General features: G+C 40.8%; 1 protein-coding gene across 19 annotated transcripts in view; it reads right to left on the reverse strand.

The window, feature by feature from the left end:
• AHI1 (Abelson helper integration site 1) overlaps positions 1 to 12659 on the reverse strand; it is a 320407-nt gene that overhangs the window by 129893 nt on the left and 177855 nt on the right. For 10 of the 19 annotated variants that reach the window (XR_010836054.1, XR_010836052.1, XR_010836050.1 and 7 more), the window contains one exon: positions 1967 to 2016. Coding sequence is in view for 8 of the 19 variants with exons in the window: in XM_067010849.1 (XP_066866950.1) it covers positions 1967 to 2016 (50 nt within the window). In the remaining 11 variants the exon portion in view is untranslated. Of the gene's footprint in view, positions 1 to 1966; positions 2017 to 3551; positions 3568 to 4357; positions 4456 to 4565; positions 4608 to 12659 lie in introns of those variants that run through there. The other 9 variants (XR_010836059.1, XR_010836055.1, XM_067010848.1 and 6 more) reach the window with 7 other exon arrangements.

Genomic DNA, 12659 nt, shown 5'->3' on the forward strand with positions numbered 1-12659 from the left:
CAGCCTTAGAAACAAGCTGGGATAGTTTTTGAGGCTTTTTTGAATTTTAACCTGGAGAGCATTGTGTGGATCTCTCTGCCACCTGAAAATACGTATCTAAAGTAGTCAGAGTGACTACAGAACCTTTCATTCACGTATTAGATAAAAGTTCTAAAAAATTTTATAAAAATGTTCCTAGAGAGGACAGTTCCCATAATGTATTAAACTATGGTCATTTTTGATTGTTGAAACAGGGTTTGTCCTCACCGCTCCAGCATATTTTTTACGCGGGTGATCTGTCATTGAGTATACTCCTCAGGGTCAGTTATTATATGATCAACTATTATGTAAAATCTCAATTGTTCAGAGATTGGAACTGAAAACATACCTGGCAGATATAACAAAAACAAAAAACTGAAAGACCTGGGATGTGTATTTGTGTCGTGTGACAGGCAGAGAGAAAGCATGGAAAGAACAGCAGATTGGGAAACACAGGATCTGTGTTCTGGTACTGGGTCTGCCTCTTACTATCGCCCTCAGATCATGTTTCTCCACATGCAAAAGAGGGGTCAGAGCAATGGTCTCCAGGGAAATGGGGAGACTCAAATGTGATAATGTGAGTGACTGTGCTCTGATGTAATACAGGGCTATATATAATCACATAATCATCAATATAATTTTACCTCTCAAAAAGAAAGATTTTTTAAACTTAAAACAAAATGGCATCTTACCAAGGAGCCTAATAACACTGAATATAGTACAAAAAACAAACACACACACAACCTGGTGGTCTGAGAACCAGGAGACTTAGGTCTTGCTTGGTTCAAGCGCTGACATAAATGTGCCTTGTGACATTTGCGCAAGGTCTTTCCCCTTAGTTTTCCTGAATGTAAAACAGAGGGAATGTAGAATTTCTAAGGGATTTTCTAGGTCATGATTCTGTGACTCTTAAATACCATTTAAAAATTCTGTTTGTCTTTCATCTGTAGAATGAAATATTATAAAATAATGCATGGTTTTATCTGATAATTCCTGTAAATTCGAGTGTCATTTAAATCAGAATTTCTGAACTGGAAGAGACATATTCTTCAAATTGTCGTTAACCTCAGGGTTAACGAATAAATATTGGGTTGGTCCAAAAGTTCATTGGGGTTTTTCTGTAAGATGTTATGAAAACCCCTGAACTTTTTGGCCACCCCAATATTTTCCTGAAGGACATTCAGCAGGGATTCTCTGTGTGCACATGTGTGTAGGCATGCACCCAATGTGGGGACAGTGGCGGTGGGATGGGAGGGCACAGCAGACACCTGAGCTGTTCAAGGTTGTTGCACTCACGTGATAGTTCGCTAGTGATGTGTGAATATGAAGTCAGGGCTTCAAATTATGTACAAAATCATTTGCAATGATAAAAATTGAGAAGTGCTTTGCAAAGGTTTTTGGTATTTTTTTTTTTGAGGTAAGAGAGATTTTCTATTTTTTTTTTTTTTTTTTTTTTTTTTGTGATATGCGGGCCTCTCACTGTTGTGGCCTCTCCCGTTGCAAAGCACAGGCTCCGGACGCACAGGCTCAGCGGCCATGGCTCACGGGCCCACCCGCTCCGCGGCATGTGGGATCTTCCCGGACCGGGGCACGAACCGGTGTCCCCTGCATCGGCAGGCGGATTTTCAACCACTGCGCCACCAGGGAAGCCCGAGATTTTCTATTTATGTTACTAAGTAATATAGCAAGTATCAAAAAAAAATACAAAAACTTCCTAGAGATCTTTTAAAATAAATACTTCAAAAATTGCTCATCTACTTTAGGCATTTCTAAGACATATACAATGATAATGTCCTGGGTATTAGCTTTTTTTCTTTAATGCCTCGAAATAGGCATTTCATAATTTTTTTAGTGTGGTATTATGAAGAGGGAAATGGAGAAATTGTCCTTAAAAAAAAATACACAACTATTTATCAGTGCAAATTATTTAGGAGGAAAAGCTGCTTACTGTGTCATAGACTCTGTGCCTGGTCTGAAATCCTGGGACTTGAATGACTGCTGTGAAAGAAGAACAAAGAGTAAGTCACAAATCACAGAAGACAACACAGGCAATATTTACATGCTGAAAACCCACCAACTGGATGAATGAGGAGAGAGCATGCCTGTTCTGAACACAAGTGTCTATCAGCATGTCTATCACAAGTGTCTATTCACTCCCACGGAAAACCAAGTAAACAGCTCTCCAGATTGGTTAAGCGCTCTTCGTAAATAAAGTGAGCTTTCAGGTGTGTGGCAAAAAGAGTCAGTTGTGAGTCAGCCTAAATTAATTCAGTAATACTATGTTATATTATTTAAGTTCTAAATTTACCTTTCAACACTGCATCTTTCCTTTGTGATCTTGTCAGTACATTGTATTTTCATGGTGTTACTCACTGAACTATGTGTAAAATTTTGAATCTGCAAGCTCTTTGAATCTTCTACAAAATTTGCTTAGTGTATCTGTTTTATTAATGGCACCTCCATGAGAAAATCAAATAAGCACTTTCAGTGGTGCCAGATTATACTCTGAGTGTTAGACGGTTCCTCTAGAGTTTGAACATTAATTCCATATGAAAGGATACTGTGGAAAATGGTAGTTGATATGAGACAGTAGTTTAGAAATCAACCTAATCTTGCTATAAGACAGACTTGCAAATTTTTTTTTTCCGATAATTACATGTCATGGAAAGGATCTACTTAAAATTCACATAGAAAATACAAATCACTACTATGTTAAAGTTTTGAATTACATACAAATGAAAGAGAAATACCATATCTACCTAATTAAAATTTTAAAACTGCAGAAAACAAAAAGCCAAAATGAAATGAAAGACAAGGAGTACAACTGTCTCTTTCAGTCTTAACTTCTCTGAGTAACTACGGCTTTCCCAGTCTTATCTCTACTGAAACTTGTTTTGCCTTTTTGGATTTCCTCCTTCACAATCAGATTTCAGCAAGATTTGGCACTGAGTCCCTTTAAACAAGTATTACTTTTCTTATCATAAAGATTTCAAGAGGATTTTGTACTTTTCTGGACCATAATTATGTAATATTATTGCTGGCTATATAGCTTTAAATCAAGCATGTAATGAAAACAAGAGTTAAAGGGCAAGGAGACTTAGTGGCAAAACCTGAATGTTGTAGTAAGTGAGCCTATTTCAAAGAACAACAAAAGAACCAATCTCGGATTTTTCTCAACTATTTGATGATGATCTGACTCAGTTAAAATGTGTTGGGGGAAAAAAGTACAAACACATAGAAAATTTAAATTCAAGGACTAATGCAGACTGCAGAATAGTCTACCTGCCCTGAAGCCCATAGAGCGGAAGAAAACCATCAAAACCTCTCAGAAAGCATCAACTGTAACTGAATTTCTTCAGCTTTTTCCCCCAGACTTATGAAATAAATTCCAAACACAGCCATCAGATTAAAGGTCAGATGCTTCTTTTACATGGTCTAAGTATTACTTCTCTCTCTTTGCCCAAGGCAAGAGCAACATCTTACCTTAAATACATGTATGTACAGTTGGCCCTCAGTATCCAAGGGGGATTGGTTCCAGGACACTCCCACCTGCACAGATACCAAAATCTGCAGATGCTAAAGTGCCTCATATAATGGTGTAGTATTTGTATATAACCTAACAATCTCCTGTATACTTTAAATCATCTCTAGATTACTTATAATACCTAATACGATGTAAACTCTATGCAAATAGTTGTAAATACAATGTAAATGCTATGTAAATAGTTGCCAGCATGGCAAATTCAAGTTTTGCTTTTTGAAACTTTCTGGATTTTTTTTCCCCCCGAATACTTTCAATCCATGCTTGGTTGACTCTTTAGATGCATAGCCCGTGGATAAGGAAGGCCAACTGTATATGAAATGTTGTAAAACTACTGGATTAAAAAAACCCAACATAATGGCTCTAATCAGAATATAAGTCTACTCCAGAGGTTGACGGAAGGGAAGTCAGACTGCATTATACATCACTGTTAAGTCAGTGTTACTTTTCCTTGTTTGTTGTGACCCTGACAAATGAGTAACAACATATTACTACGTTCAGGTCTTACCAAACCTGCTTCTAATAGTCTTTTCATATGAAATGGGTACTGTGATGTCCTCAGAAAGTCTGTCTTAAGTAGGTTAAACATGGTTCCTGCCCTGTTTCCTACTGTATTACTGCATTACTGTAGCGGCATATCCAAGTCCTTTTTCATGATGCAAAGGTTGGCTTAACCTATGTTCAAATGCTATGAATCACAAATGAGTAGGAGATCCACATTACAAAGTCTTGACACTGATTTACAAAAGGACACATTTCTTTAGGACCAATACTTCACTTCTCAACACCTTTACTCACTCATTCCTTGGTCTCAGCAGCGGCGCGCCATATGGGTATGGAGGCAGAAGGAGGGGGAAGAAGGAGGTGTCTCTGTGAGCTGTTTTGTTTCACTTTATCTTTAAACAAAAAAGCCCAAGGCTATGAGACAATCAGCCCATAAGCACCCTCAACCCCCATCAAGGCCAAGGAGCATGATTGCCCTTCTTTCCCTCTTGTCCACACACACCTCTCAGCTGTTTTGTGACTTCATTTCCTCTTCATGGATACCCTTGATTTGGAGAGGAGGGGATGAAGAGAGGAAGATGAGCAAAGCAAAGGAGATGAATGAAAGGATCAGAACCTGGAGACTCTTGCTTCCCAAACCCTCACAACTTCGTAGTGATGCTTTTAAATTTAGATGCGTTCACTTTGTTGTAAAGGAGAAACTAACACACTATTGTAAAACAGTTATACTCAAATAAAGATGTTAAAAAAAAAAAGTTTAGATGCAGTGAGACAGACATGAAAGGAATGATTAATGGAATGATTTTCAGTGCCTCCAGTGATTACATGGAGATTTACCAAGAAGAAACAACTCATAAATAACTTTGTAAAAGAGAAATGGGCCATGCAAATAACTCCCCCAAATATTTCTATAAACTTGAAGAATGAATGTAAAATTAAGTAAATGTTCAATCTATGCTTGTTGCAGTAGCACAACAGCTTTAAATAAGGCAAATTTATGATATAGTAGAGCTCTATTTTTAAAGCTATGTATATACTTCCTGATATCTACCTTTTCCAAAGAATTAATATCTGCAATTTTTTTATACCCACTTTGTAGGAATTTTTATTGAAAAGAAAAAAAATCCAACAACGAGGGCTGTTGGTTAAATTCTAATCTTGGTTCTGTCATTAACTCTCTGTGTGGCCTCAGTAAGCCACTAAGTTCTCTTGAGGTGTGTCTTCCTTACTTGAAAATGTACAGGAGGTGCTCAGAATAAAAGCATGAACTATCATAGCACCATTCTTATATTTTACAGATGAGGAAATGGAGGCCCAGAGTCACCAAGATTACAGAAGTAGCCTGAAGGTTACAATCCTGTTTTTCAAACTGATTTAAAAGCAAAACTCATTTTCAATACATTTTGTTTGAAAGCCTCACATACAAACACTGAAAAGTTGAATTTCTCTAGGTGTAGCTAGGTTTGGTGGTCTGGCAAACCTGGCCTCCCCAGACCTACCCCACAGAGCCCTGAGGAACAGGGCTCTACAGAGGAGAGAGTTTACAAACCATTCGACGAGATAAGCTCTTTCAGGTTTTCTCTGTTGCTAAAATTATGTTTCTGGGAGCATAATTTTATGACTTTAAATGTTCATACAAGTTTGCTGTTGATTCTTTGATTAGAATTTATTGTGGATTATTTGAGTTGTATTTGACGCTAAATCCTCCAATTATGCTTTTACTTAAGGACAAAATATTCCTCTGCATTAAGATGCAGTTTCTATAAATATATTAAAACAAAAAGTAAAGGCCTTCATCTTGATTCATGATTTGTAGTTTGGGATACTAATTATGCCAATTAAAAACGACAACAATAATAAATACTTAACGGAAAGCCACTCTAGGGGCAAGGCACCGTGCTACATGCCCTGGAGATACAAAGCTAAGTAGGTTCCAAGAGCTTATACTCTAACAGGGAAAGGCATGGAGACAACCAACAAGGCAGAGGGAGAGCCACATTATGATAAAGAGAAAAAAATGTGCAGATATAAAGGAACAGAAGTCTTGAATTGCAACTGGAGGCTTTGGAGAAGGATTCTCAGAAGAGGGCGCATTTAGCTGTCTCCTAAGGGATAAACTGCATTTCTGATAGTTGGCGTAGCACAAAAACCAGAGAAAACAGGGTAAGCAGAGGTTTGAGGTTTTGCGTCTGTAGGGCAGCATACTCGGGAGGGTGATTTGAGAGATGAGGAAAAGTAGGTCCGAACTTCTGTTCAATCTCTGAGGGATGAGAGCTAGATTAAAACTTAAGAGATTTGGGGCTTCCCTGGTGGCGCAGTGGTTGAGAATCCGCCTGCCGATGCAGGGGATGCGGGTTCGTGCCCCGGTCCGGGAGGATCCCACATGCCGCGGAGCGGCTCGGCCTGTGAGCCATGGCCGCTGGGCCTGCGCGTCCGAAGCCTGTGCTCCGCAACGGGAGAGGCCACAGCAGTGAGAGGACCGCGTACCGCAAAAAAAACAACAAAAAACAAAACAAAAAAAACGTACCGCAAAAAAACAACAAAAAACAAAACAAACTTAAGAGATTTGGACTTCAAAGGCAAATATAGCATCAGCTAAGATTTCTGAGCTGGTAAATCATGACTTGGTTTCTATTTTAGGAAGGTACCTCCGGTAGGCAGGTAAACGGTACAGTAAAGACTGGAGAATGGGAGCATGGAGACCTCCACAGGTAGGGGCTGGAGGGCTGGTTCCAGCAATCTCCTTCCCAGGCTCCTCCCCCTCAGTGCATTCTTTAAAAAAAATGACGCTCCTTAATGCCTTCTACCCTTTAGTTCCGTACACTCACTCCTCTGTTCCCATGCATTAGACAGGTATGTTTATGCTAAAGACTTCCAAATCAATACCCAGAACCTGGATCTCCAGTTTTCTTCAAAATGATTTGGCAATCGTTAGTTTTCAGCAAATCTTGTAAATACGGCAGTTTTTCTGAAAATACACTTGGAACCATCCATCTTCAACAGAACTACCTTGCAAGCCTGAGTTCTCAGTAAATCTCTCCTGAGCCACCTGGCTGCCGCACCGGCACTACACACAGCGCATCTTACGATGAAGTGCCCTTCTGCTTTTACACACAAATGGTCACATTAGAAACCTAGGTTGCTCCTTTTCCTTCACAGGGATTTCCTCACCAAACCCTACATTCTCATTATGGCTGGCTCGGATTGCTGCAACTGCCTCTCCTGGTCTTATTTCACTGCTCCCCCCGCCCCCCGCCCCTTCTCAGAGCTTACAGAATGAGCTTTTGAAACAACTGATTTGATCATGCCATCCTCCATGTTTTAAATCCTCCAATGGCTCCCCAGTAACTTCAGGATCAAATCCAGCTCCTTAACATACCATACAAGGATCTTCTTGATCCCGTCTCCTCGTTCAGGTTCAGCTTTCTCTCTTTTTAACTTTGCAGCCTAGGCTCCAGCCATGATGAAATACTTGTGGTGGCCTGTGTGCCACATGCCTTCATATTTGTTCAGTCTGCCTGGAATGCTCTTCCTCCCATAAAACTCAACTTAGAAATCAACCCCTCTGGAAAGCCTTTCCTGACCTCATTAAGCTTGGGTCAGGGGCCACTTCTATTTGCTCCCCTGCATTTCATATAGAACTCTACCCAAACAGACTTTTATGCTGTAAAACCCCCGATATTTGACTGTTCTTTCAAGAGAGAACTCCTTAAAGGTGAAGGTAGATGATGATTCCATAACACACTAGAGTAGAGAAGTTTTTAAAAATGGATTTGGTTTTGGGCACACTGGACCAGAGATTCCAGACTGACACCTTCGTGAACATGGAAATTTCTAGTAGGCGGTTAGAAATACACTTGGGGAATTAAGAACAGGAGCCGAAGTTATGGATGTAGAATTTGATACATCTGAAATACCAAAGAATATTTGAAATGACAGGGGTAGAGAATACTCCAGAAAAAAGTGCTAGAGAAAAAGAAAAGACATACAGCATGTACCTTGTAGAAGGCTTGTATTACAGTGGCAGGCAAAGCCAGAGAATGAGAGAGAAACAGGAGAGGTAAAAGCACTGCTACAGACATTAAAGAAACAGAAAAAAGCAGAGGTGTTAATGACCCAGAAAGCTGGCATATGGAGGATTTTTTTTTACATGGTCTGTAAACTGCTGGAAACAGTCCCTCCCTCCATCGTGTGCTTTATCCCTTTATCCCTTCCCCTGTGACCGGCTGGTTTTTCAGTTTCTCTGATGAGCACTTCTAGCTACTTGAGGGCTTCTGCACAAACTGTTTCTAATGCCTCAAACATATCCTCCTGCCCCCCACCCCCTTACAAAAACTAACCCATCCACTTCTCACCACAAGGCCTCATAGCTTCCCTTCACTGTCCTCTCACTGCTTATGTTTTAGTTTTATGACTCATTAATTAGTTACTTTCACTCATTAGGCTGTAAGTTCTGTAAGTGGAGGGACTATTTCTATTTAATTCACCATTACACCATGCAGACAACATTCTACCACAGTGCCTGGAAAAACAGCAGGCATTCAATATATATGTGTTAAATGAATCAACTATAGAGACACCAAAGGGGTGGAGGGGTGAGGATGCTGATCATTGGTTGAGTGAGGCTAGAAAAATGTGGAAGGGAAAATGACCAAAAATACAAGTGAAGAGGTCGGCCATAGAAAGGAGGGCAGTTCTTCCTATGATCTGAAAGCAGCTGAAGAAGGAAGGGGAAGTAACAGAAATACAGAGAAAGCAGGGAGACAAAGTCAGCCTGGAGTAAGAGGTTAGGTGGACCTTACTGGGAGCAGGCACTGTAAAGCATGGGGTAGGGAGTCAGTCAGGAAGAACAAAAAGATGCTCAAGACCATGAGTCTCACTGAGGCTGGGAACCACAAGTATGAGACAGAGACAACCACCACAGTCCTGTGCTTTTCTTTAGCAATGATGAAATTCCAGAGCAGAAGTGAGAGAAATGGACAACTGGTTTACCCCCAGGCCTGGGGACTGGTAACATCTGTATGCCAAGTCACACCAAGTGCCACATGTATATGACATCAAACTGCTAAATAAGTGCTGCTTCCATGCATTTATTTCCTGGTGATCTAAGTGAGCTGGTTTGGGGAGAGTGTAAACTGATGGCAGATAACCAAGAAGGCAGGAAACATCAGAATGTCACCCCTCCCTCTTTAAAAAAAAAAATTTCTGCAAACTAAAGAATCATTTGGGTCACCCACTGCCTCTTTTGGGACTGGACTATTCCCTAGTGATGGGAGATAAGGGAAGGAAACTGGAGAGACTGAAGGAGACGTGGCAATTTTGCCAAGTCCACTGCAGCCCTCTGCACACTGTTGACCATCTGCCCGTGAGCAACACCATCAGTGCCGACGTTCGACAGGGTCAGGTCTGATTTGGAAGATTAATAGATACCTCAGTACAGCTGCTCCTATTTGTTTGCCTGATCCTTCCTTCATTCAATAAACATTTACTGAATACTTGCTTTGTGCCGGATGCTGGGAATTCAATTTTAAACGAGACACAGTCTCTGCCTTAAAGAAGTTATGGCCCTTTTATTCCATCCAAAGACAAAGAAAGGAATTGAAGAAAAAAGTCATATGCATGAGCCATGCTAGGAATAGTAGGTTACACTTTTGATCCAATTTCCTATGCCTGAACTTTTCCTTCTTCATCTTTATTATAAGGACTTACAGGCTTTATAAAACGACTGTGTACTTTTAATAGTTTCAAAACACAGCTAATCCTCATTATTTGTGGATTCCCTATTTGCAAATTTGCCTACGCACTAAAATTCACTTGTAACTCCCAAATCAACGCGTGTGGTGCTGTCACAGTTGAATGCACTGGCACAGAGTGGTGACACATTTGAGCTGCCCAATGCACACGTTCCCAGCTGAGGGAGGAACGTTAGCACCTCCTAATGCCTTGCAATGTTTCTCATGCTCCGTCTTATTGTTTCAGCTCTCACACGGTAAACAAGTGTCCTATTTATGATCTATTTAGTGCCATGTTTTTCACATTTTTGTGCTCTTTGTTGGTGATTTTGCTGTTTAAAATGGTCCCTAAGCATACTGTTGCAGTGCTGTCTAGTGTGACTAAGTACAAGAGGGCTGAGGTGCCCCAGAGATAAAGTATGTGTACTAGTTAAGCTTTGTTTAGGTACAAGTGATAGTGCATGAGTTCAATTTTAATAACTCAACTATATTAAATTAAGTGTCTTTAGACAGACATACACATAAAACAAGGTTATGTATTTTTTTGTGTTTTTTTGCGGTACGCGGGCTTCTCACTGCTGTGGCCTCTCCCGTTGTGGAGCAGACTCCGGACGGGCAGCTCAGCGGCCATGGCTCACGGGCCCAGCCACTCCGCGACATGTGGGATCTTCCAGGATTGGGGGATGAACGCGTGTCCCCTGCATCGGCAGGCGGACTCTCAACCACTGCGCCATCAGGGAAGCCCCAAGGTTATGTATTGATTGGTTGATGAAAGTATTGTGACCAGAGGCTCTCAAGAACCTAATCCTGCATTTCCTCTAGGAGCATTGGTTTAGAATTCACTAATTCAGTGTTCATGGTGCATTTATAGAACATAATTACTGTAAATGACTAAAATTGACTGTGTATTTTTAGGCATGGCTTCTGTGCATCCACCAAATTACTATTTTACTGTTCTTAGTTGCTACCTTTCCTAATCTTATTGCTTGACAAATCTATGAAGTTTTGGGGAGCTCAGTCTCAATTAAGTTGTAATCATTCATAAAGAATATCCTATGCGTACAATACTAAGGTGGGAACTTTGGGGGGAATATGAATGTTGGAAAGTTGATTCCTGTTGGTTTCACATGGCTGTGTGTAATGGCTTATAGACTCATATTTAGTCAGGTCAATTGGAAGTTTATAGCCTGAGATCAAAGGTCCTGAAGTAGGTATGTTATTCCTTTGATGAGGCTGGAAGAACATTCTCTAGCAAAATTCCATAACTCTGTGTCTACAAAGGAGCTTTCATAAATATAAAGGAGTATCTCCCAAAGAGGAGCATGTCTAGGGTAAAGTCTGGGCACTGGTATTTTTACACAAGTGCCCAAGGTGATTCTAAGGACTAGCTGTTTGAGAACTCTTACCCTGGCATATAACAAACTAATAATCTGTGGGGGTTGGAGAGCTCAGGACTGATTCCTGATCTGTGTGTGTGAAGCTGACTTCACTTAGAAGCCGGTAAGCATGGATTATTGTGATCCCTGTCATCTCCTCCCATTCTTGCCTTCTCCCCTTCCTCTGGTTTGAATCTCAATTCTTCCCAGCAATATCCATCAAGGATTTCAAATTCCCTCCCAACAAACAACATTAAACACAGTAACTCTCAGGCTCGTAATTTATTGAGGGCAAATGTATGTACAGGAGAGGTTCAAGATGGCAGAGGAGTAAGACGTGGAGATCAACTTCCTCCCCACAAATACATCAAAAATACATCTACATGTGGAACAGCTCCTATAGAACACCTAATAAACACTGGCAGAAGACCTCAGACTTCCCAAAAGGCAAGAAACTCCCCACGTACCTGGCCATGTGGCTGACAGCGCCAGGTGGCAGGTCTGAACCTCTGAGGTGGGAGAGCTGAGCTCGGGACTTTGGTCCGCCAGAGACCACCTGGCACCACGTAATATCAAATGGTGAAAGCTCTCTCAGAGATCTCCATCTCAATGCTAAGACCAAGCTCCACTCAACGACCAGCAAGCTACAGTTGTGGACACCCTATGCCAAACAACTAGCAAGATAGGAACACAACGCCACCCACTAGCACAGAGGCTGCCTAAAATCATAATGAGGTCACAGACACCTCAAAACACACCACTGGATGTGGTCCTGCCCACCAGAAAGACAAGATCCAGCCTCATCCACCAGAACACAGGCACCAGTCCCCTCCACCAGGAAGCCTACACAACCCACTGAACCAACCTTAGCCACTGGGGGCCGACATCAAGAACAATGGGAAATACGAAACTGCAGCTGGCAGAAAGGAAACCCCAAACACAGTAAGTTAAGCAAAATGAGAAGACACAGAAATACACAGGTAAAGGAGCAAGGTAAAAACCCAGCAGACCAAACAAACGAAGAGGAAATGGGCAGTCTACCGGAAAAAGATTTCAGAGGAATGATAGTAAAGATGATCTAAAATCTTGCAAATAGAATGGAGAAAATACAAGAAACGTTTAACAGGGACCTAGAAGAACTAAAGAGCAAATAAACAATGATGAACAACACAATAAATGAAATTAAAAATTCTCTAGAAGGAATCCATAGCAGAATAACTGAGGCAGAAGAACAGATAAATGACCAGGAAGATAAAATAGTGGAAATAACTACCGCAGAGCAGAATAAAGAAAAAAGAATGAAAAGAACTGAGGACAGTCTCAGAGACTTCTGGGACAAGATTAAACGCGCCAATATTTGAATTCTAGGGGTCCCAGAAGAAGAAGAGAAAAAAAAAGGGACTGAGAAAATATTTGAAGAGATTATAGTTGAAAAATTCCCTAATATGGGAAATGAAATAGTAAATCAAGTCCAAGAAGCACAGAGGG

The sequence above is a fragment of the Kogia breviceps genome, chromosome 13, assembly GCF_026419965.1.
Source record: "Kogia breviceps isolate mKogBre1 chromosome 13, mKogBre1 haplotype 1, whole genome shotgun sequence".
Lineage (NCBI taxonomy): Eukaryota > Metazoa > Chordata > Mammalia > Artiodactyla > Physeteridae > Kogia > Kogia breviceps.